Below are 22,782 nucleotides of genomic sequence, written 5' to 3' on the forward strand. Positions count from 1 at the left end.
TTGGACACAGTCCTGGCGCCTTAGGCGCCAGGCTCATGTTGGACCCCTGTCCTGGCGCCTTAGGCGCCAGGCTCATAAAGCTAGACATGTGTTCAAGCGTTTTAATGTGCACTTACCTGGGGCGGACCATGCTGCTACATTCAGGCCCTCTTGAGGCCTGAATGGAACTACTTTACCTGTGGGACTACTTTCCACCTGGGTGTGGTCGGGGAAGGATACATACCTGGAATTTCTTCCAAAGCTATTTAAACCACGCCCGATCAGCAACTCACGCTTCGCGTTGTTCTGCTCCTCGCAGCTGGACGCTCACCGTGTCAGCTCCTGCATCTGGACTTCAGCCACGCCTGTCAGCATCCTGGGTCGCCTGCAAAGGGAGATAAGAGAGAATTGGAGATAAAGAAGACCTTACCTGCTAAAGCTGCATCACGGAGACATCACACCGACGATCCTGAAAGGGAAGACATAATTTTAAAAGCATTTTGCTTCGATCGCTGCAGCGCTGCATTTCACTCACCTTTCCTGGGCGCCACCATCTTCAGCAGCGATCATCCGGATCCGCACCCACTTCCCAGAGCCTAGAGAGAAAAAGACAAGAGGAAAAGGTGAGAGAAGGAAGGGAATAGGAAAGGCTCAGTTTCCTTCTAAGACTTACCTGTTGGGTCATTCCCATTTCATTTCGGGTCCTGCCGCTTCCTGGCATTCCGGACCCCGGCCCCTATGGGGAAAAAAGACAAATACATTGAATGAGCGAATGCAAAGACATTACCTGAACGCTCATCCAGAACTTACCTGTCATTTACTGGAACTGCACATTTCACTTCGGGTCGGCGCCATATCTCCGGCATTCCGAACCCCGGCCCCTAAGGGGAAAAAGACATAAGCATTAGCGCTTGCTGCAATAAAACAATGAACATTATTATTAAGCTTGAACTTTTGAACTTGCAACAGAACTCTTACAGCGCCTTACCTGAATAGTCAAGCTTATTTTGAACTCCCATCAAATCTCAATCCAGTGAAGTAACTGGGTTTCAACGCGCCCCTGCATCAGAAGCAGGATGGAGAACTCATCCTTCCAGACCCTAAGGTGAGACTTCACGGGGAATCGTGGAAGGGTATCCTGGAGGGTTGGAAGGGAGGGGGAGGCTTGAGCATTATTCCGTCAGTAGGTAATACTCCTTTTTCACGCACAGGGGAATATTCCTGCGAGCCAGAAAAGCCAGAGTAGAGGGGCCCTTCCTGTCCATCTTCAGAGTCCTGCGCTTCACCATTGAAGAAGCATCAGCACTCGAAGCCAGACCTGCGCCTCCGTGGGAATCAGGTGAGCGTGACACCCACCTGATGTCTTCTTGTTCAAACTGGATCAGCTAACGATATTCTTACTACTTTGGTAGATTTTCTGAGCTCTGAAAAGGCCTTACTAAAGGAGCTTAACTAATGTACAACCAGCCACTGAATTTCTATGGATGAAAGGCAGTTTAGAATCTTGCTCACCTCCCAAGAATCAAACCCATTGTCCTTTCCACCAATCAGGCAAACCAAACATATCATTGTTCCTTTAACCAATCGGATTAAGTTTCTTTCGCTCCATCTTGACTTGGGCAAGCACAATGTTAATTCTATGTACAAACTCTTCCTGTTACTAACCCAGCCAGCCCTGAAAGCACAACTAACCCAGCCAGCTCTGAAAGCACAATGTTAATCCTGTTACTCTTCCTGTTACTAACCCAGCCAGTCCTGACAATGGCTTATTGTGACTCAGATAAAGAATTCCCAAGTTTTCTTGACCAACAACCTTATTTACCCCCCCCCCCCCAAAAACCCTTTTTTTTAGTACTAAGACGAGGAAAAGGGATGGAACAATGAAGATGACCAGAAGCGGTAAGCAAACTCTGCATTCTAATCTTTGGAAAGTGTCAACTAATGCCCGGAAGTTTAAAACGCACACCTGAACAGAATAAGAGTGAGAGACAGACTGCAGCGGAACGCAGCTTGTGCTGACGCCGGTTGGAGCAAAAGAGGCGAGCACACTGTGGTAGCAGCACGGATGCTGACAAAAACAAAGTGCAGCGAGACTGGGCACAGAGAAGCTCACTGCTATATTGCTATAGGCAGCTAGAGCTGCCAGAAGCAAAGGAAGATAAAGCGGGAGCCAACCGGCTAACGAGACGCAAGCCTAGTCATCGAACCGAAGGAGAAGAACAAATAAGCTGAGGACCGTCAGAGCTGCCTGGTAAGCACAGAGAGAGCAAGTGGGTTACTAGAGCACTTGAGTGAGTGTTGCATATCATTAACTGTGCAAGAAAGCCCAATTAAAGTAATTGGGGGAAGTAATGCAAATAAACTCAGTTTTAGGAATGGGCGGTGACCCAAATCTTGGAAAGAAAGATTGATAAGAATACAAACAGTGTGAAGAAAGGGTCAGTGACCCAATGCTTAGAAAAGGACATTGACACAAATATGACTAGTGTTAAAGGGTTGGTGACCCAATATTTGAAATGAGGAGTTGATACCGATAGGAACTTTGCTGAGAAAGGGTCCGTAATCCAATACTGGATAAGCAATATTTCTTGGATGAGAGAAAGAGTGAGTGGAAAACTGAAAAGCTCTGGCAAGATAGTGAACCAGGCACTGTGCAAGTCTGGGACCCACACCCAAGAAACAGAACTGTGATTTCCTCTCAGGAGAGTAAACCAGGAGTGAGAAGAGAAGTACACCTGAAACCATAGAACAGTGAGAACGAACACAAAAAGGGAAAGACCCATGATTCCTTTAAGGATCAGTAACAAAGTCGCATAACCCTGGCAGGAGAGTACACCAGGGGTAAAAAGACGAACAGTCACAAGAAGAGGGAAGAACCACACCCCTTTAAGGTGTAAAGGATTCCAATCGGGCATCACACACCGGATGTAGCACTCAATTAGAATACTTTTTTCTTTATTTTCTACAAATTTGGATTGAGCTGGCACCCAACCCGTCTCACACCCCCTTTTACAAATAATTTGGGTCACAATGGACCATGAACCAGGCCGGTGGGTGGTAATACAATATTTATTTTAAATTCAAAGAAAATCACACAGTTTGAATATTGGGCAGCAGTCACCAATGGGGTGATAATTACAATGTAAACTGATGAAATACACCTGGTTGACCTTCTACTAGAACATATCCAAAGCACAGATGAATAGGAGCAATTTTACTGTTCGGGTAGATTGAACCAGAGTAAAGATTTCCCCTGCAATGCTCCCTTAAAATCTGACCTTACCTCACAAAATAAGAGGCAAAAAGGATTTTAAAACCCTTTGCAATTGTATAAAATGACACTCGGAATTGGTAAATAATTAATTTAACGTGTGATTGAATAAATGAGTTAAATATGATTTATTACAGTATCGGGGATGTAATATCACTAGCAACTGCAAGGCAAGGTATCTACAAAGAGCAGACAGTTATAAAAGCAATTTGAAAGTAAGAATACAGTGCAGCCAAAATCACACGTGTAAAAGTTGGATTTTCCACTTTTTGCAGTTTTAAATGTCAAAAGTTTTTTTCAAAAGAACGGGTGAAATAGACTCAATCGGAATGCGGTTTTTAGGCTGGGTGATAGATAACACATCACTGGGATAATCTAGAAGTGAAATAGTTACTATAGCTGAATAACTGGATGAGATTTTCAATGTGGAAGGAGATTCGGTTTTGGGAAAATAAAAGCGGTTAAAAGAGAAAATCGGTTTGGAAAAATTGACAAATTCACTTAAACTAGATTATCGAGACTAGATTGTTAAAGAAAGACACAGTACACTCGAAGGTTAATTTGCAAAGTTAACCTTTTCACACCGCGTTCAGCCCTATGTGGGAATCATAAATTATTCAAAATATGACTAAGGATCTATGCAAGATGGAAATGAATAGAAGAATGGCGCAAACGCTTGGAGATCCAGAACAGGATGCACAGAGAATTCTGACAGTTTTAAACAAGTTACCAGGGTATGGATAGGATTACTTGGAGAGTAGGACAAAGACAAAGTATCAAGATGGGGTATGCTAAGTGTTGTAATTGGAATGGGGAAATACAATCCGCGCTTGAGTTTGGGATTTTGGGACAGCCAACCGGGTTTCTGGAATCAAAGGCTCGGGTCACAGCACGGCGGGCTCTCCCAACAGCAAACAGCTGGGCCTGTCTGGTCACTGGATAGCAAGGGTACAGCTGTCATGCAGGTAGTGGGGCAAAATGTCGGTCTGGTCACAGGATACTCCCAAAAGGGTACCACAGCTTTTCCCCCTAGTTATTGGGATTTTTTTGTGTGGTTTCTGGATCAATGGTCCTGCCTGCCTTTGTTGTCACACCTGCCTGGAGAGGGTCAGCTGTGCCCTGGCCTGGCAGTTGAGTCTGGAATCTTGCAGTGTGAAGGTGGAATATCTGGATACACAGGCGCTGGAAAATTCAGAAGAGCGTGTCCTGTCTCTGTGAGCTTCCCCCATTTATATAAGGTGGGTGACATCACAGGATTTATTGTTGGGCGGAACTAAGCTAGACCTACCCCTAAGAACCGGATAGGTCAGCCTATGTTGGTTGCCTCCTCCAGGAGGGGGACTCAGTTTATGGGGTTATGTTTTATGAGGTACAAAGCCATCCCACAGTCATTTTTGAAAAAACATCAATTTTGACATAAATTGCTCCTTTTTACTGTTGCAGCATTTTTGCAAATTACATAGGCAAATGACATATTTCATACTGAGCATGGTATTCCAACTCCCAGGTCTGTATGGCATTGTTTTGCCCTTCTAATATTTTTAAGCAATCTTTTTTTTTTTTTGTGGAACTGCTTCACCCAAAATTCCACAATTTTAGATGTGTACAAATGATCATAGAGCATATTTCTGTTCATTTTTAACGTTCCACCATATGTACTTTTCCCATGATTCACCTTTTCCTGGCGTTTGTGTCCCATACATGCTATGGACAGCCACGATATCTTGTTTTAAAACCACAAAATTAAATTTAAACTGTAAAACTTTTACATTACTGCGTTATTCGGTTATAGAAATAACAGCCTTCCAGTTTATTCATTAAAATAGTCTTTTGAGCCAGATGGGCTGGCCTTTGTCCTCCAAATATGGTCATTTCTGCCCACGCTACCATCAACTGTCAGTTTAGCCCAGTATTGCCATGGAGTTTGTTTTTGGAGCTCCTTGGTTTGAGTGGATGGGAGGTGTCACTTCCAAAAGTAACACGTAGGTGTCCCAGAATCTATTCGTCAAGCTGGAGCCTAGCCACAAAGTCTGATGAGCGTGTTACATTCTCCCCCTTGGTCCATTCAGGGCTTCAGGTGCTGGTCTCCTTGGGGGGATGCAATGTCCTTTGAAACCAGGGCAGGAAAAACATTAAATTAGATTTTAACCAAACCCCCCCTTTACATTTCTAGGCAAGGAAAGGGCCTTATTCAACATTGCAGTTTTAAAACAGATATTTTTCTTGTTTGTATAAGACATTTGGGCACCTGGTGAATTCTGCTGGGATGTCCCTTTCAAATTCGGTTTTCTCTTCCATCTGGATTCCACACATTGTTTGCAGCCCTAGTCAGTTTCTCTTACACAGCAATCTGTTCAAGGCACAGGTCCACTGAAATTGGCATATGCACAGAGAGCTAGGGTTTCTTTTGAAGTGTCTATTTTTACATTTTGTAGCATAAGTCAAGAGTTTTTCCGTATGGCTGAGAGTAAAGTTTCTGGTGATTTCCCAGATCTTGCCTGACAGTCTGTGTCATTCAGTGATAATGCTTTCTTTTGCTAAAGCACAACTTGAATATGGCTGGGCATAGTTGGGTCTTACTGGATCAGAACTGTATATTGTTTAACAGATGAAAAGAGCATCAGGGCGCCATCATTTTGAATGTAAAATATTTACTTTTTCAATGGGAAACTTTGACCTAGCAGCACAGCAGCGCTGCTTTTCATTTCTCTTCTTTGGTGAACCTAAGGAAACACACTGGCAGCCTTTCTCGGTGTGTTCCCTGTTTCATCTTTCCCAATAGGTGCTTGGTAAAACGGTGCACCATCATTTTGTAGCTGCAAAACACAGTTTTAAGGCAAGGCAATAGTGCTCAACAGTGTCAGTGCAGCCGTTTTTATGGTAACTTCTGAAGTGCAAATTGGTTATGGAGGGGAATTCTGCTGAGTGGGTAATTGTACCCCACAAAGGTTAATTGAGATACGGAGTGAGATAAACTGAAGATTCAAGAGAACTGTGTTTTTAAGAGACTCAAGGGAAGGCGTTTCCCCCCTGGAAAAATGTTGTACTGTATTAATATATTGAATGGTAAAAAACAGAAGGAACAAAGGGAAAGTTATTTTCCTTAAAACTGTGGAAGCATATAAGTGGAGAAACTCAAGGGAGAAGTCGTCCCCCTTGAAACTGTGAAGTGAAATATTGCATAAATAAAGTGACCCAAGGAGAGAGCCCTTTGAAACCATGGAACATTATTTGACTTTTTTTCCAGAAATACCGGGCAGACCATGAAAGACTAGAAGAAACATGGAGGAATGGGGGAGCCCCTCCTCTCGTTGAACTTTATTTCCCTTTTGTTTTCGACACCTTAAAACTTTGCTTGGAACTCTGAAAGAAAGCTACAAGTGCATAGCTTGCAGAAATCACCTTGTACACATTGTTTTTAGTTTAGCGTGTAAGGGTCAGTGTAGGGATTTTGGACACAGGACGGCCAACGCCCTTTGGTTTAACATCCTGACACAGAAGTTAATTTTGGTTGAGGATGGAAACCCCTCATACCCATAGGGACAGGTAGGATTTCCCCAAGCCCTTATCTTGACAATAAAGGGCCTATTTCATACTGCAACGTGTTACTGTGTCGGAGCCCTACTCTTGATCCCTTAAAGTATATAATAGTGGTGTATGTTTAATATGATATTTACCTGGGTTGTTTTTATTTCTAAGAGTTGCCTAGGGCTTAAATACATTCTGCCTCGATTGTATTATTGAGTGTTCTGTGTGTTCTTAACTGTACCCTGCACCACTCTCACACTCTCCTATGTATAGGGCTAGACATTAGTGTCTTTCCCTTTTCACCAGAATAGGGCAGCATCTCAAATCTGTCTACAGCAGGCACATAGGAGACTAGCTGTGAAGGTCTGCCTTTGATGACTAAAAGCAACCTGTAGAGTGTTATTTGCCTTAACCTGGCAGGGACAACTGCATTCCTTTCTCGTTAGTTTTTTAATTCTCTTCCAACTTCCTGGCCTCGCTTGTGGTGTTTGACCCGGGAATCTGAGCAATACACCTGGCATCCTGGCATGGCTGTTGCCTCTGCCGGCCTTTCATGTGATGACCAAACAGTGTAACATCACCCTGGCACTGTTTTTGTGGTGTGGAGACTGTAGCTTGTCCTGCTGCACTTGGTTCTAACCATGGCCCGCGACCCCTGTCTAGGTTCACTATTGCGTGATTTCCAATCCAAAGTTGCTGAATTGCCATTTCTGAGACTGCAAACTTCATCTGGGGCTTCCTCTCACTTAAGCTGGGTTTGAATGCCTGTTCCACCTGGGACAAGGTCTTCATTTACTGACCTTGCACATCCAGCAGACAACTGTTGATACTCCAAGGACCCCTCTGTGGGCAAGTCCCTTTCTTTATGCAGATCAGCAGATAGATTGTTTGCATTCACATAAGGCAGGTTGGCAGTCTGGAGGAAGAGTGCCAGTTCAGCTGGAGCGCTGGAAGAAGGTCGGAGGAGAATGAGGGGGTTTGAATAGAGTGTTGGTGGTGTGGAGGCGAAGGGAAGAGGATGAAGATGAGGAGTAGGGAAGGGGTGGAGAGTTAGGGTATCCTGGTAGAAAAGCATCAAGCAAGGCCATGGGCAGCATGAGCAAAAGCAATGGAAAGTTTGTTGTGGGGGAAAGCATGGACTTGAGAGCTCTGGATAGCTTGCTGTAGGGAGTGGGGAGAAGGGATGAGGTTGGTATAGTTGGATGACTTGCCAGAGTCAAGCGGTTAGCAATCATGTGGAGGGAAGCCCTGTGGGAAGCAAAGCGATGAGGATGAATGGGTTTGGCGGCAGTAGTTTGAGTGGATGTGTCTTTGTTCTCAGCTCTTAGGTGGCAGGTGAGATTCAGGATTGAGGACAAGGGTGTTGGGAAGTGAAAGCGTGAACAGTATTGTGTTGCTTGATCAGGGCAGCCAATGCAAAACTGAAATGTTTCAAAGGGCTTTTACTGGAATCAGTAAGGCATGAAACAACTTGTTGGATGAGGGGGCTGCCGGGATTAAGATAGCAACTGTGATATTGGGGTGAAATATGCACTTGAAAATAGTGTGGAAGGAAACAAATACAGTGAAGTTTTAGGGGGGGGTGTAGTCAGAAGGGCAGGAAGTATCGATGGTTGGAAGTGAAGACTGAAGATTGAGGAAATAAAGATGGGATCCAAACAACTGCCTTGAGTGTGAGTTGACTGGTTGTTGAGGGTGAACATTGAAGGTAGAGTCAAATTGAAAAGGGCGTGCCTTGGTCATGTTAGATATGTGCAAGTACAGCTTGGACATCAGTGGCTAGGTATTAGAGTACCGGGGCAGTGTCTTGGAAAAATAGGGCCTGGGCTCCAGAAAGCTGATGGATGATGTACTAAAAATTCCAGAGTTACTGCTTAGTGTAACATTCTTTTTTTGTGCTGTTTATTCACTCTATCCTTCTAGGACCAGCGATATCAAAGTCTGATGCAGCTGTGATGTCCACTGCTGGTCCTGCACCTCAGCTTGGAAAGGCCTTCTCCTTCTCCCCTGCAGGGTGAGTACCTGTGGCATTCCATGGCCTGAGACCTTTTCCTTATTGTTGGGCAGAATCCTGTGCAGTGCCCTTAGGGACCGCTAGACACAATTAAGACTACAGGTGGCAATACAAGTTTTACCTTTGGTACAAGCCTGTACTACTATGTTAGAGTGGTAGCAGTAGCGGAGCAGCCAGGCTTATCTCAAGAGTATATGAGCAGTAGCAGAGATTACGCAAAGGGACTGACTCAAGGTTTCAGGTAAAAATATAAGTACATTTATTTTCAAACCATTTGTTATTAACCCGACACTTCTATTAATTCGAAAACCACACGTAAAATATACTACAACTAACCAATTCACTTTGTACAGTATTATTCGAGGTCAGTACCCCGTGTTTGAATGGATCGGTGTTATGGAACAGAACACATTACCGTGAATACAATTGCGATCACTTTTTGACAGTTTGGTCTACTAGATAAACGCCTATCCACTGCAAGAAATGCTACCGGGGCAAAAACACACTTAGCACCCGAGATACCCAGAGAGAGTTGGGGGCAAAAATCACAGGCAATATGTTGGTTAGGCAGACAGAATGGTAGAGAACACATAGACAGGAATTCAAGAGTCAAGGGGCCAGAGCCAAAGTCAAGTGACACTGGGTGCCTGTTGTCGAGGATCACACAGTCGGACAGTTCGAGATTCAACGTTGCCCAGAGTACTTTATTGTCAATGTTCGGAAGCAAAAGTTGTAAGGAGGAGGGGGAATGGTAAGGGCAAGCCTTAAAGTAGAGAAATGGGGATTTCACCCAAAATTCCTCAAGCAGGACACAGTATCTTTTCAAAGAAGAAGCTGGTGCCACGGCAGTTGTTCCTGGTAGTTTCCTTTAAACCCACGATTCCTGGCATCGGCACGAAGGACGATGAAGGGGGTCTACACCACACAGGGATGATGCTGGCAGCAGCGACGATGAATAACAGGTGCGCTCCTTAAAAACAGGAGAGGCTCTTCAGGTGGCTATCCGGACCACTACAGCCGTGTGCAGCGATTTCGACCACGAAGGCGACCTCTGGCGGAAGATGCGCTGGTTATCCCCACCAGGCTTAAGGGAAGAAGACTCCGGACTGGATCTCCTCTTAGTCATTGAAGGATAGATGGCTCAGTACTGCAGCAGGGCTTCACCGGTATGGGATAGTTGTAGCAGTCGACCTCTCCTCCACTTCTCTTCGGTTCCTTGTAGTTCCAGTGGTGACTCTGACTTCCAGCCCAAGAGACCTGCCTTTTATGCTAAAATCCCCTGTTCACACAGCCTGGCTGTCAATCACAAAGCAGGGGGGTTGTCCAGCCCGGACAACCACCTCAGCCAATCATGAAAAAGTGCTACTTGTGTTTCCTAGGATACCCTGTGCAGGGGGTGACTACACCCCTCCCTCACATTCAGCCCACCTAGACACCGAGGCGCCTTGAGGAGGGCTTCTTGGCAGAAGCCCGCCAAAAGACAGTGAACAAAGAAGGCAAACCTGGTTTGCCGCACAAAGTAAAACACAAGAAGGATTTTAACAAAAAGAAATGGCGAATAAACCGTACCGGAGCCAAAAGAAAAAGTATTTGGTCAAGCGGTTTAAGTTTGAGGCTAACACAATAGCCTACAATATTAACACGGTTATATAAGAGAACAGCGGTAGAAAATTAGGGTAGATACCACTGCCACCAGCCATGTCTAAATGTTAAGAGCAAAACAATGCTGTACAAGGTACAGATAAAAAGGGCTAAGAGTTAACCCTTCCAGTAATCCATGTAAGATGGAGTGTACTGGATCTGTGGTTAATTTGACGAAGTAAAGTTAATGGTAACTTTACCCTTTTATGGGGGACGGTAGTCAGCCTCAGAAATGGAGTCGGTGGGAAGTCTGAACGACAACCCTGTGTCACTGCATAGATGGTGATGTGTGACACACAAAAGAAGGAGGCTACTGAAGTGGGGTACTCCAGAGTCCACAATCACAAAAACAGGTAAAAAACACATAGCAAAACAAAAGTAAGAGTGGTGAAAAAGCTCACACCCTTACCAAGTGGAAAGAAACAACTCCAGAGATCCAGCAAAGCTGCTGAGGGACTCACTAGGTAAGGGAAATTAGCCATGAAATGCGAATTCTCCCTAACACTTATGACTGCATTAATGTATTCTGTTGTGATGGAGATTGTCTGGAACTATACCTGGTCATGTGAAAAGCCTACTTGTACAAGGCCACGTACAACAGAGTTGGCAGGAAACTCCACTTCACATGAACGCTGCAGATGGTGAAGGCCGCATACGAGTAGGATTAGGGTGTCGGTCCTGATCTGCGGGAGCTGCTGAACCCCACAGACCCACAAGGACGTTTCGTCCACATCAGATTATTCAAGCAGCACCTCCCTACACATTCCAGAGGGAAAGGGGAATTGGATATAAGAACAGATTTCCGGTCTTCCTAGTAGCATGGAGATCTGCAGGGGCGAGAAAGAAGAACAATGGTAAAACATTTACTGCTCCTGAAAGTTTCCCCAACCACAACTCCCTGAAGAACAACAATATACCTGTCCTCCTCCACAAAATGCAGAGAGGAGAAATGTTTCTTCCAAATTATGTTATCCGTGAATTCCTCAAAGTTAACTTCAGTCTCTAATGAGCCCTCAAGAAAATATTTGACTTTCCTAAGTAACTAAAAATGAGCTTGGATGCATTTAGTGTTCTGGATTGGGAGCAAGCTACGACCATCAAGTAATGCAGTCCTAGTGGAGTCTGTCAAAATAAAAGGGCCTATACTAAAAATAAACTATTGCCAATTCTTACTTCTAAACACAAATGGTGTGGGAAAATGATGTATGAAAAGAAAAGTGTTCAAGAAACAATGTCAGGATAGTGGAGCAATTAGCTTCCCTTGCCCACGTTTTCAGCACAGGACAAGGTGGCACACTAGAGCTTCGCACACAGTCTGGCTTCTCTTCCATGAGGATGCAGTTCAAAACATAGGTATCTGGGCCTTCTACACCAAAGTCTCTTTCCCAATATAAGTCTCTTATTGCAGAGTGCCTGGCGTAACAAACAAGTGCCAAGTTCCTTTCTCATCAGGATTTTCACAGTTCTCGGGTTTACTGTTCACCACGGATCTCCCTCATTCGGCTCGAACCCCTTTAAACATGAGTTCACAACTGGTTTCCATCGCGGGCTCGGACCTTGTAATCTCACTTCTCCAGCATGGGGTCTGGCATGGATTCACATGCTCATGAATATTCCCCGTCGTCAGGCTGGGAATCTTCGGTAAAGAAAAAATCAGTTTGTTTCACTTCTGAACTGTCTTTCTCCTAACAACCAATCACTGGTCTCTGGGTCATACTACCCCCAGCCAAAGACTGCCCTCTAACTAAGCCCCTCCTCTGGGAGCCATCTTCAGATTTTTACTTCACGTACAAGTGTTGGGAGTCCTCGTGCTATAGCTCTCGAGCTTTTACTGCGTTTTGTGCTTCTTTCCAGAGTTTTACTCTATCTTTCAGTCAATCGAGCCTCAAGCTTCATCAATCTATCTTCCGATTAACGGGGACCTGTTTTCCGAATTCCTCAGCGCCCCTCAAGGGCGATTTTCCGTCGAGTTTCGGAGGAATCTTACCCCGCGTGGAGATGGCAGAGGAGAAGGAAGACTCAGTGCCTCTGTTCAGGATTTGTTCAGGATGCGACCTACAGAACATCTACTTGGACAATGGGCACTCAGTTTGCCTCTACTGCCTGCATTCAGACCAAATGCACGTGGAAGATGACTGCGTTTTGCCAGGATATGGTTCCCCCCACACCATGAAGCACCGGTGCAGGTGCCTCACCAGGTGGCTCCAGGCCCCTGCTACAGGTGGGTCCCGGCAGCATGCCTCCCCTGGCCACAAGAAGTCTGAGCAGTCTTCTAAGACCTTGGAGGGTGCCCCAGCGACAGGGGCCCAACAAAAGGCAAAGCACCATGAGTCGGCGGGCACCGGGAGCGCCGTTGCGGAGGGCTCCCCGGGGCCAGGGCGGGCACAGTGTCTCCGGCACCTTTGACCACGAGCCAACGCTCCGGTTCGGCAAAAAGGAGGAAGTTGGATCACCCAGGTAAGCTTCTGGAGAAGCTTTGGGCGAACCAGTCAGAGAAGGCCAATGGGGTGCGGGGCAATGACCCTCCCCCCAAGGTGAAGGCAGTTACCTCGACCAAGGTCGTGCAGGCCCAGATTCACCCGGCAAAACCTTCCATTGAAGGCCTGGTGGCGTCCCTAGCGAAGGCCGCTGACGTGGGTCCGCAGGGATGGTCCCCAAGGCGAGTGTTTCCCTGCCTGCCAGGAGGGAATCGTCGTTTCAGTCCATAGAGAAGACGCTGGAGAAAGCGATGCCCACCATCTCCCCAAACAGTCTCCCTTGGTTAAGGGGGGGGGCATGGTGGTCCTGCAGGGTACAGACATCTCCTCTGAGGAGGAGCTTTCTACTCTCCAGACAATTTTGGAGAAGAAATTCGTTGAGGCTAAGCCCTACGGGAGGGACCCCGACGAGGGAGACGTTGAGAGTGGCAATGAGGAGGAGCAGGCTGTAGAGGAGTTGGAGACCCCTAGACCGCTGCCTCCGTCGCTCCCACCTCCGCCACATCAGCAACCACCTCAACCCCCAGGGGACATTTCAGTGGACATTCTCCAGGCACTCAACACCTTGTGTTTGGAGATTCAGATAAGGATGCCTCTTCCACCGACTGAGGATCCCGCGGCACCGGGGCCATCAGGTGCTCCCCCTACCAAGAAGAGGAGAGTAGACCATCCACTGCCTTTTCACCCAACGCCCTCCTCCACCGAGGGAGGATACGGACCCAGACACAGTGCCAACGGGCACGGATGATGAGGGCGGGTTAGGAGACCTCCCGTCTCTGCTGCCCAGAGCCTCACCGCCCAACTAGATCGGCTTGTTCCATGTCATGATCTCTAGGGCCTCGGACCTGTTTCAGCTGACCCCCGAGGAAAAGGAGGAGGGCTTCCTGTACAAACGCTGCGAGGCAAAGTGGAAGACCGTGCTGTCGATTCCTCTGTTGGACGACATTTGGGACAAGGGGCTGTCCCTTATGAAGAACCCGTCCTCGGCCCTGACGAAAAGGGACCGGTACGAAAAGAAGTACAGGGTGCCGGACTCTGCTGTGAAACCTGATAGTATGGAGAAGCCTGGATTATCATCATTGTTATGGAATCATTACCCATCATTCCATCATTGCATCCTGTTTAGTTCTGATTAGTACTGAAGAAGTAGCATCATTAGACTATCCCCATTAGACTGCCTCATATATGTAGCCATTTGCATTTGCTTATAGAATGAGGCCTGGAATATTTGTAGAGATATGAAGTGCCATGTAGTGCCATTTAGAGACGCATTGTTATATTTGTAGAGACACATGTAGAGATGGGTTATGTTTTATGTTATGTTACTTTGCATTTATATAGCGCCTTGTGTACCATTGGTATGGTCTGAAGGCGCTGGTAGGTTGAACGCTCTTGGGAACCGAAGTTCAAGTCAGTAGAGAGAGTAGAAAGAGTCAAAGGTGCGTGTGAGCACCGGATGTGTGTGCAGCCGGTGTGGCATTCGTGTAATAGCTGCTTCTTAGCGGTAGGTGTGGTGGATGAGAGATCAAGAGTATGTGTTCGTTCTGGCAGGATTTATCCAGACCGATTGTGGCTGCGTTAGGCCTGAGGAGAACGCCTGGCTGGGGGGGGGGGTGTAGCCAGCAGTGTTTAGTTAGTGATGGGAGCAAGCTACGACCATCAAATAATAATGCAGTCCTAGTAGAGTCTGTTGAAATAAAACGGCCTATACTAAAAAAAAAATATTGGTAATCCCTACCTCTAAATACAAATGGTGTCGGAAAACGATGTATGCAAAAGAAAAGTGTTCAAGAAACAATGTCGGGATAGTTGAACAATTAGCTTCCCTTCACTACGTTTTCAGCACGGGACAAGGTGGCACACTTCAGCTTCGCATACACTCTGGCTTCTCTACCACGAGGATGCAGTTCAAAACATAGTTATCAGGGCCTTCTGTGCCAACGTCTCTTTCCAAATTAACATCTCTTATTGCAGAGTGTCAGGCGTAACAAAAAAGTACAAAGGTTCCTTTCTCATCGGGATTTTCAAATTGGCAAGTTCTTAGATTTACTGTTCACCACTGGTCTCCCGCGATCGGGCGCGGACCTTGTAAACTCACTTTTCTTGCAGTTTTCTTTTTTATCAAGAATCAAAGACTTTCGACAATGGATTTTGCTTAAACTATCGCAGGATCACTTTGATTCACTTCATACATAAGTTTCTGCTTTTGACTTTTGCTTCTGCCACTTCTTGGCTGGGTCCATTACACAGAACTTCGATTGAGCAGACCTTCGGTGCCGGTCCACTCTTGTTACTTTGTCTGGTACCATATTAAAGTTCAAACATCCATCAGCAATTGATCTTTACTCGCGTCTTTCATCACACTTGTTAATACTCTTGGTTCTACGCTCTTAATACAATGTTGCAGCTTGCAACCTTGGCTTCATCACAGACCGGTCTCCCCAACTCACAGGCTTTGTTGATTTCTCTGATTCTGCTTTGATCCCGGAGCAAAGGACGGTACCACAGCGACTGCTGCTCCTCCTACCAGACTCAGCCAGTCATGCAGAAGGTCCCTGAGTATCTCTGACACACAATGCAGGATTCTTCAGTCTTTTTTTCTGGCCTTATGCCTTTTAATCTGAATTTTTGTGGAAAGTAACGGTTTTCCGCTGGAAAGGTCAAGGGTATCTCCCTCCTTGCTCTCCCTTCTCGGTTTGCAGCCTTTCTCCCCTCGTTCATCTGCCATCTGGAAAACGCTGCTCCTTTGTGTACTTTGCCTCGCTCAGAGTGTGCTCTCGTGCTCCGCCTTTTATCCATGTGGGGAAGCTTAATGTGTGAGGTTGAGTTGTTAACAGTAATTGCCTGACTTTGCCTGACCATAGTAGTGGTACATGCCAGGTACAATGCTCAGGTATGCATCTGTTTTCTCCCTGAACAGACTGTCTGTGTGAAAGTGTTTGTGTAAGGAAGTGGGTGGGGGTAATGTTCCCAATGGTAAAGGTGTTATGGGAGGGGTACTGTGTCTCGCCATCAGGTGTCCCACTCCCCGAGGATCCCTCATCCAGGTGATCCTCCCGCACTGGTCCACCCCCAGGAACTGGATACAAAAGCGATGGCTGTGTCCTGGCTGCTTGGATGACAGATCCCCGGGGACTAGTCGGGGAGACACCTTCTGGTCTCTCACAAGAGCTAGTTTATGAAAATGAGGTTTGGAGGTCGGAATCAGATAAAGTGGCTAGGAATAGCAGGACTATACATATGCCAATTCCTTTGGCTTCTCTGACACCGCTGTAGTGGCTTGTGTTCTGTCTTATTTATTAAAAGCGTTGCCAGCTTGGTCTGTGCTTCTTTTAGGGCAGAATAATTCTGTTAAAGAATTTTGCATTATTTCAAGGTGAGTTTAAGATAATGTATGATAGAAGGCAGGTGACGTTGGAGGTGGATGGAGAACATCTGGAACTCAAACGGGGAAGCAGGTATTTAGTAAGTTACATCTCTCTGTTTAAATGTGTTTTTGTGGAGCCAGTTGCTGGAAGGAAAAAGGTTATTTTTGTTCTATTGGGGGTTAAGGGAAGAGTTAAGAGGCTGTCTAAGTGATTGTAGAGTGTCCCACCTCCTGTGAAGCCTTGATTGATATTGTCATGCAGTTTGATTTTCATTTGGGAGAACGGAGGGCAGAGCCAAAACAAGGGGACAGTGAAGTCAAACTCAATCCCAGGGCAGAGCGATCCATGTTTGAAGTGGTTAACAGGGATTCTAGAGTTAGGGTCCTGAGCTATTGGGAAGGATTCGAGGTCCACTTACCAGGAGGAAAAAGAGCAACAACATCGGAATTATTTGTTTGAACTATGGTAAGGGAGGTTCTTTCTTGGGGATTGGTCCTAATAGAACCCAAAGATTTCAGTCTTCTGCTACTAGAACCCAGCAGATAGCCAACACTCTGCAGACAGCGAATTCTCAAAAGGAGGGGGACCGCTGGTAAGTGATTCAGGAGCTACAGGTAATTTTATGGATTGGGGAGTTGCTAAGAGGTTGGGAATCCCAGGGGTGCCGATAGAACAAATTTAACAGGTCAGGGCTGTGGATGGTTCGGTATTTACGTCAGGCCCCATAACTCATGAAACCATCGCTCTAGATTTGGTAATCATGGGCGATCATCGGGAGGAAATTGCATTTGAATTATCTGATGCCCCTCGGTTCAGTGATTCTGGGTATGGTGTGGTTGACTCATCGTAATCCCAAGATTAATTGGTGTAGACGAACAGTGGAGTTCAATTCAGACTTTTGTAGTGAACATTGCTTTGAGGTAAGAGCAGCTGTGTGGTGTTCCTTTTTTGACCATGGGCAGAGGGTAGTGAGTTTGGCAGAAAGGGAAGCTATGTCACATTCCATTGGAGGAGTCGTGGGTGAATTACCGTAGTTGGTGATTTCAGGAATGTGTTTGATAGGGTCGCTGGGGGACCTTCCTCCACATCGGTCATACGACTGCAAGATAGAGTTAGAGGCTGGAGCTTCTCTGCCATGCAGTTGGTTCTATGCCCTTAGGGAAAAAGAAAATTAATTTCTGATGCTTGTTAATCTGCTTAGAATAACATGCTGTGCATATGGCCCGACATCCAGTGGTAACCGCAGAGTATTGCATCTTGTCTTTCGGGAACCGAAAGGGGACGTCGGCATAGGCGTGTCTGTAACACTATCCCTATCGTGACGTGTAGTGTACCCAAAATCCCTCACGCCGAGGACCCTCAGATTGTTTCCGCCCAGATAACTGGTCACCATATAGCAGAGCTCTTACATAAGAGACATTGTTTATCTTTAACCGACTTGTCGGTTTTTCCCCGTTAAGTCACTTCAACGCCAAGAACAACTTTGACGAAGACGGTGGGGGAATTGTCTACGGCAGTGGATTTCGGCGCATAAGATCCGGTGGCTGCAGCTTCCACGTGGCCGGGCCCTCTGGCCGACCTTTACAGTATGGAGAGTGGGGTCAGGGTGGCCATACTTTCGGTATGTCTTTCCTCTTTCCCCCTCTTTACCCTTTAGGTCTGGTCATCTTCCCCTTTGGCTATGGAAAGGATTCCTTTTATGTTCTGCCCTAAGTGTAGGGTCAGATATCCTTGGAAGGACGAGCACAATACGTGCAATGCCTGTCTCCCCTTAGATCACGACAAGAAGCTATTTGCGGCGTGTAAACTCCTCGGCCTAAGACCCTTAAGGAGTGCTGTGGTAGTTGTCTCGCCAGCCCTCGTTCTCTCTCTGCAGTGGTGGTCAAGAGAAAACCTCTTGAAGGGGAAGACCTTCACCACCCCTGCAGTGGAAGCCACTCTCACAACAAACGCATCTCTCACAGGGTCAGGGGCTCACCTACTTCAGCAGACAGCACATGGAGTGTTGTCCCCTCAGGTAGCGTCCAACCATATAAATTTACTATAGCTATTAGCGGTGTTCAAGGCACTAAAGACTTTTCAGATGCAACTACAGGGGAAGACCGTGCTGATTCTAACGGACAGCACTACAGCCATGTATTACCTGAGCAAACGGGGGCACTCACTCTCTGGGGCTATCCAAGCTGTCTCAAAACATTTGGATATGGGCTCTCAAACACAAGGTGTTTCTGTTGTCCCAACATGTTCCAGGGGAACTCCATCTTCTGGCAGACCTGCTCAGCAGAGATTTTCCTCTGCCGCAGAATACGAATGGCGTCTGCACGAAGACATTGTGTCCAGCATCTCCGCAGAATGGGGTTTCCCAGAGATCGACTTGTTCGCAACTCAGGAAAACGCCCAATGCCAAGACTACGCCTCCAGGTACCCCCACACCCTCTCCAAGGAGAACGGTCTCTGGATAACATGGTTGGGGAAATTTGTCTACGCTTTTCCCCCCGACAAGATAGTGCACAAGATCCACCAGGAACGAGTTACCATTGCTCATCTGATGGAAATGTCCCTCTCCCCACCAGTAAAACTACCCTGCCCGTACAACATGTTGTCCCAGGACAGGGGAAAACCCTACACCCATCCCCACAAACTCTGAACTTGGCAGCCTGGCTCCTGAGGTCAGAGTTTGGACACCTATAGTTCCCTCTAAGGTGCATGGACATACTCAGGGAATCTAGAAAACTTAACACACGTTATTGCTATGCCAGCAAATGGAAACGTTTTGTCATCTGGTGTAATTCCAAGGGCGTCAATCCCATCGATTGCTTATCCACACACATTGTGCTGTACCTTACCCACCTGTTAGACACTGGGATTGGTCGTCAATTCCCTAAAGGTTCATCTGTCTGCTCTCTCAGCCTATACCCCATCACAACAAAAGGTGTTGTGGTGTAGGATACCGGTGATTAAGGCCTTTATGGAAGGGGTTAAGAGGATTTATCCTCCCATTTCTCACCCAGCTCCTGGGTGGGACCTAAATGTGTTTTTTGACCAGGCTCATGGGAGCTCCCTTTGAGCCAATGCATAAAGCAAGTCTAAAAGCCCTGACTTATAAAACGGCCTTCCTAGTGGCTATCACTTCTATTGGAATGGTTAGCGAACTACAGGCACTTTCGGTTCTAGACCCCTTTGTTACAGTCCACAGGGATAAGGAAGTCCTGCGCACTCACCCCAGATTTGCGCCTAAATTCATCTCGAAGTTCCATGTGGACCAATCTATTGAACTACCGACTTTTTTCCAGAATCCCACTAGCCTGGCCGAAAGAAGCCTACACACACTAGATGTGTGCAGGGCAGTCATGTTCTACCTGAAAAAAACGAAACCACTGAGTAAAACAAACCAAATTTTCGCTTGTGGCAGCTGGTAGAGAAGGGGATCCTGTCTCTAAATCAGCTATCTCAAGGTGGATTGTCAAATGCATCACACCGTTAATCTCTTGCTAAGAGAGAACTGCCCTTCAAGCCTAGAGTACATTCTACTCTGGGCATCCATAGCATTCATTGCAAATGGTCCCCTAGAGTCCATTCGCAAAGCGGCAACCTGGAGTTCTGTACACACCTTTACAAAACACTATTGCCTAGACACTCATTCTAGGCCTGATTCTCAGGTGTGACAAGCAGTACTAAGACATCTTTTCTCTACTGTTCCTTCTCACAACCCACCTCCAACTCCGGGTTTTGCTCACTAGTCTATGCACAGCATGTATTTCTAAGCAGATTAACGAGCATCAGAAGACATGCATTACTCACCGTAATAGTATTTCTGATGGTTGTATCTGCTTAGATTCACATGCGCCCTCCATACCTCCCCGCTCAGGGTGGAAGGAACATAGACATCTTACTACTACTCTCTTCTTCATGTACTCACTCACAATAGCCTTGGGCTCCCTCATGGCAGAAAAAATACAATCGAAGGGACCTCGGCGCGTGAGGGATTTTGGGTACACTACACGTCACGATAGGAATAGTGTTACAGACCTGCCTATGCCGACGTCCCCTTTCGATTCCCGAAAGACAAGATGCAATACTCTGCGGTTACCACTGGATGTCGGACCATATGCACAGCATGTGAATCTAAGCAGATACAACCATCAGAAATAGTATTACGGTGAGTAATGCGTGTCATCTCAAAGAATATATCGCAGGGAATTTAGCAAAGGGGTTCATCGGACATTTTTAGTCCCCGGCAGCTTTGCCAAAAAGGGACAAAACATTAAGAACCTTTATCAATTACTGGTGATTGAATAAGACTGCTACTAAGAACAGAGACCCTCTTCCTTTGATGTTGGTGATGTTGGATCAGATTCAAGGTGCAACTATGTTCTTGAAACTGGATCTGGCAGTGCTCATTTAGTTGGAGTATGATGGGGAGATGAATGGAAAACAGCATTCAAGACTACGTTTGGGCTGTTAAAATATCTGGTGATGCATTTTGGTCTTTGTAATCCTCCTGCGGTCTTCCAGTTTTTCAACGAGGTCATGAGAGAATATTTGGACGTTTTTGATATTGTTTACATCAATGATTTTTTTTATCTACTTCCAAGATTTGGAACAACGTAAGAATCAGGTGAAGTTTGTGCTTACTAAATTGAGAGAAAATCATCTCTATGCCAAGTTGGAGAAGAGCCAATTCCATACTGAAATAGTAGAATTTTTAAGGTTTGTGATTTCCCCTCGCGGTTTGGAGATGGACACCAGAAAGGTTCAAGCTGTGAGGGAATGGTCATCCCCAACGAAGGTAAAGAAAATGCAAAGTTCTTTTGAGAATTCAAACATTTACAGAAGGTTCATAGAATAATTCTTGCAAATAATCACTACCATCGAAGGGAGTGAAATTTGAGTGGAATCGAGAGGCTGAGGAAGACTTTTGAGTGTTGAAAGAAGCAAAGGCCAATTTGCCAATTTTGATGCACCCAAACCCTTCTTAGCGGAAGCTGATGCTTCAAATCTTGCGCTAGGAGCAATGTTATCCCAAAGACATGATACAGGACAACTTCATCCAGTAGCTTACTTCTCTAAGATGTTGTCCCCAGCAGAATGTAATTAAACCATTACAGATTGTGAGTTCTTAGTCTTTAAATCAGCTTTTGAGGAGTGGTGTTATTATTTGATGGGAGCAAGGTTTATGTTTTGGCAGTTCAACCTGAGACGGTCTCATTGGCCGTTATTTTTTGTGGACTATGATTTTGTGGTAACTTTTAGAACAGGTAGGTTGAATGGCATAGCAGATGCGTTGTCTCGCCAATTGCCGGCAAGTGTCTATCCTTGGATTGCAGAAGATCATTTTGTCTCTACCTGTGTGCCAGGAATAGGGGAGCTGCTTCACGATGTTCAGCAAAGTATGACGGGAACAAATGAAGATTTGTGTTTGTCAAGATCCTGTTCGGTATATTACGAACTGACTTCCGTTTGTAGATTCTAAGTTGTTTTTGCCTTCAGAGAAACAGCAGGAGGGAGTACTTAAAAATGTTCACAAATCTGTTTTGGCCTGTCATCTGGGTTTTCATAAAACTCTCTGGATCTGTTTTGAAGAGAATTTTGGTGGAGCACCATGTGAGCTGACACTCTAAACTTGTGAAGTCTGTGCCGGATTTAAGAATGCTGTTGGCAAACAGGTTGGCCTGCTAGAACCTCTTCCTGATCCTCCACATCTATGGCATACTATCTCTCTAAAGACTTTATTGTGGATCTTCCTAGAGATCTGGGCTGTTCAGCAGTATTGATGGTGGTGAACGCGTTGACCAAAGGTCATTTTATTCTATGAAGGGAGAGTTTACTGCAGGATCTTTTGCACAACATTTTTTGCCCAACATTTTTTGCCAGGAGTGGTGCATTTGCTTGGGTTGCCTAGTCAGATTAATATCAGAGGAATTGGGGGTGGAAGTTTTATTGTCCTCTTGCTATCATCCTGAAACAAACGGACAAGTGGAATGTGTAAATCGGGAGTTGGAGAAATACATCGGGTGTTCTTTGCAGTCGGGTGTTTGGGTGGATTTAATTTGGCTGGCGGAATTTGCTTATAATAATTCAGTGAAAGACTCTACATCCATGTCACCTTTCCTTTGTAACCATGGTTTTTATCCTCATTTTTTTGCGGGAGGAGGCTAGGGGAAGCGGGAGGGAACAACCTTGCATCCTGAAGTAAATGGCAGAATTCAAGCAATGAAGGTGGGGTAGAGAAAGCTATTATTGCCTTACAAAGAAGCAAGTGTAGGTAAAAAAATATTTTCGGACACAAAATGCAGTTCATGTTCCGTGCATGCAGTTGGAGACATGGTTTGGTTGTCCACTAAATATCCCTGATTGAAGGAGAGGAATACTTTCAGTCCTAGCTTTGTTGGCCCTTTTGAAATTGAGAAAATAATCAACCCTGGGGCTGTCGGGCTAAAATTACCTTCCAGTTTGAAGGTTCAACCAACCTTTCATGCGAGTTTATTGAAGCCATTGCAGAGG

General features: G+C 45.8%; 1 protein-coding gene across 3 annotated transcripts in view; it reads left to right on the forward strand.

The window, feature by feature from the left end:
• NUP214 (nucleoporin 214) overlaps nucleotides 1-22,782 on the forward strand; it is a 1,006,718-nt gene that overhangs the window by 584,438 nt on the left and 399,498 nt on the right. For all 3 annotated transcript variants that reach the window (XM_069609281.1, XM_069609279.1, XM_069609280.1), the window contains exon 27: nucleotides 8,702-8,792. In XM_069609281.1, coding sequence (XP_069465382.1) covers nucleotides 8,702-8,792 — 91 coding nt within the window. The remainder of the gene's footprint in view (nucleotides 1-8,701; nucleotides 8,793-22,782) is intronic.

Source organism: Ambystoma mexicanum, chromosome 8 (genome assembly GCF_040938575.1).
Source record: "Ambystoma mexicanum isolate Mex_15411 chromosome 8, UKY_AmexF1_1, whole genome shotgun sequence".
NCBI lineage: Eukaryota > Metazoa > Chordata > Amphibia > Caudata > Ambystomatidae > Ambystoma > Ambystoma mexicanum.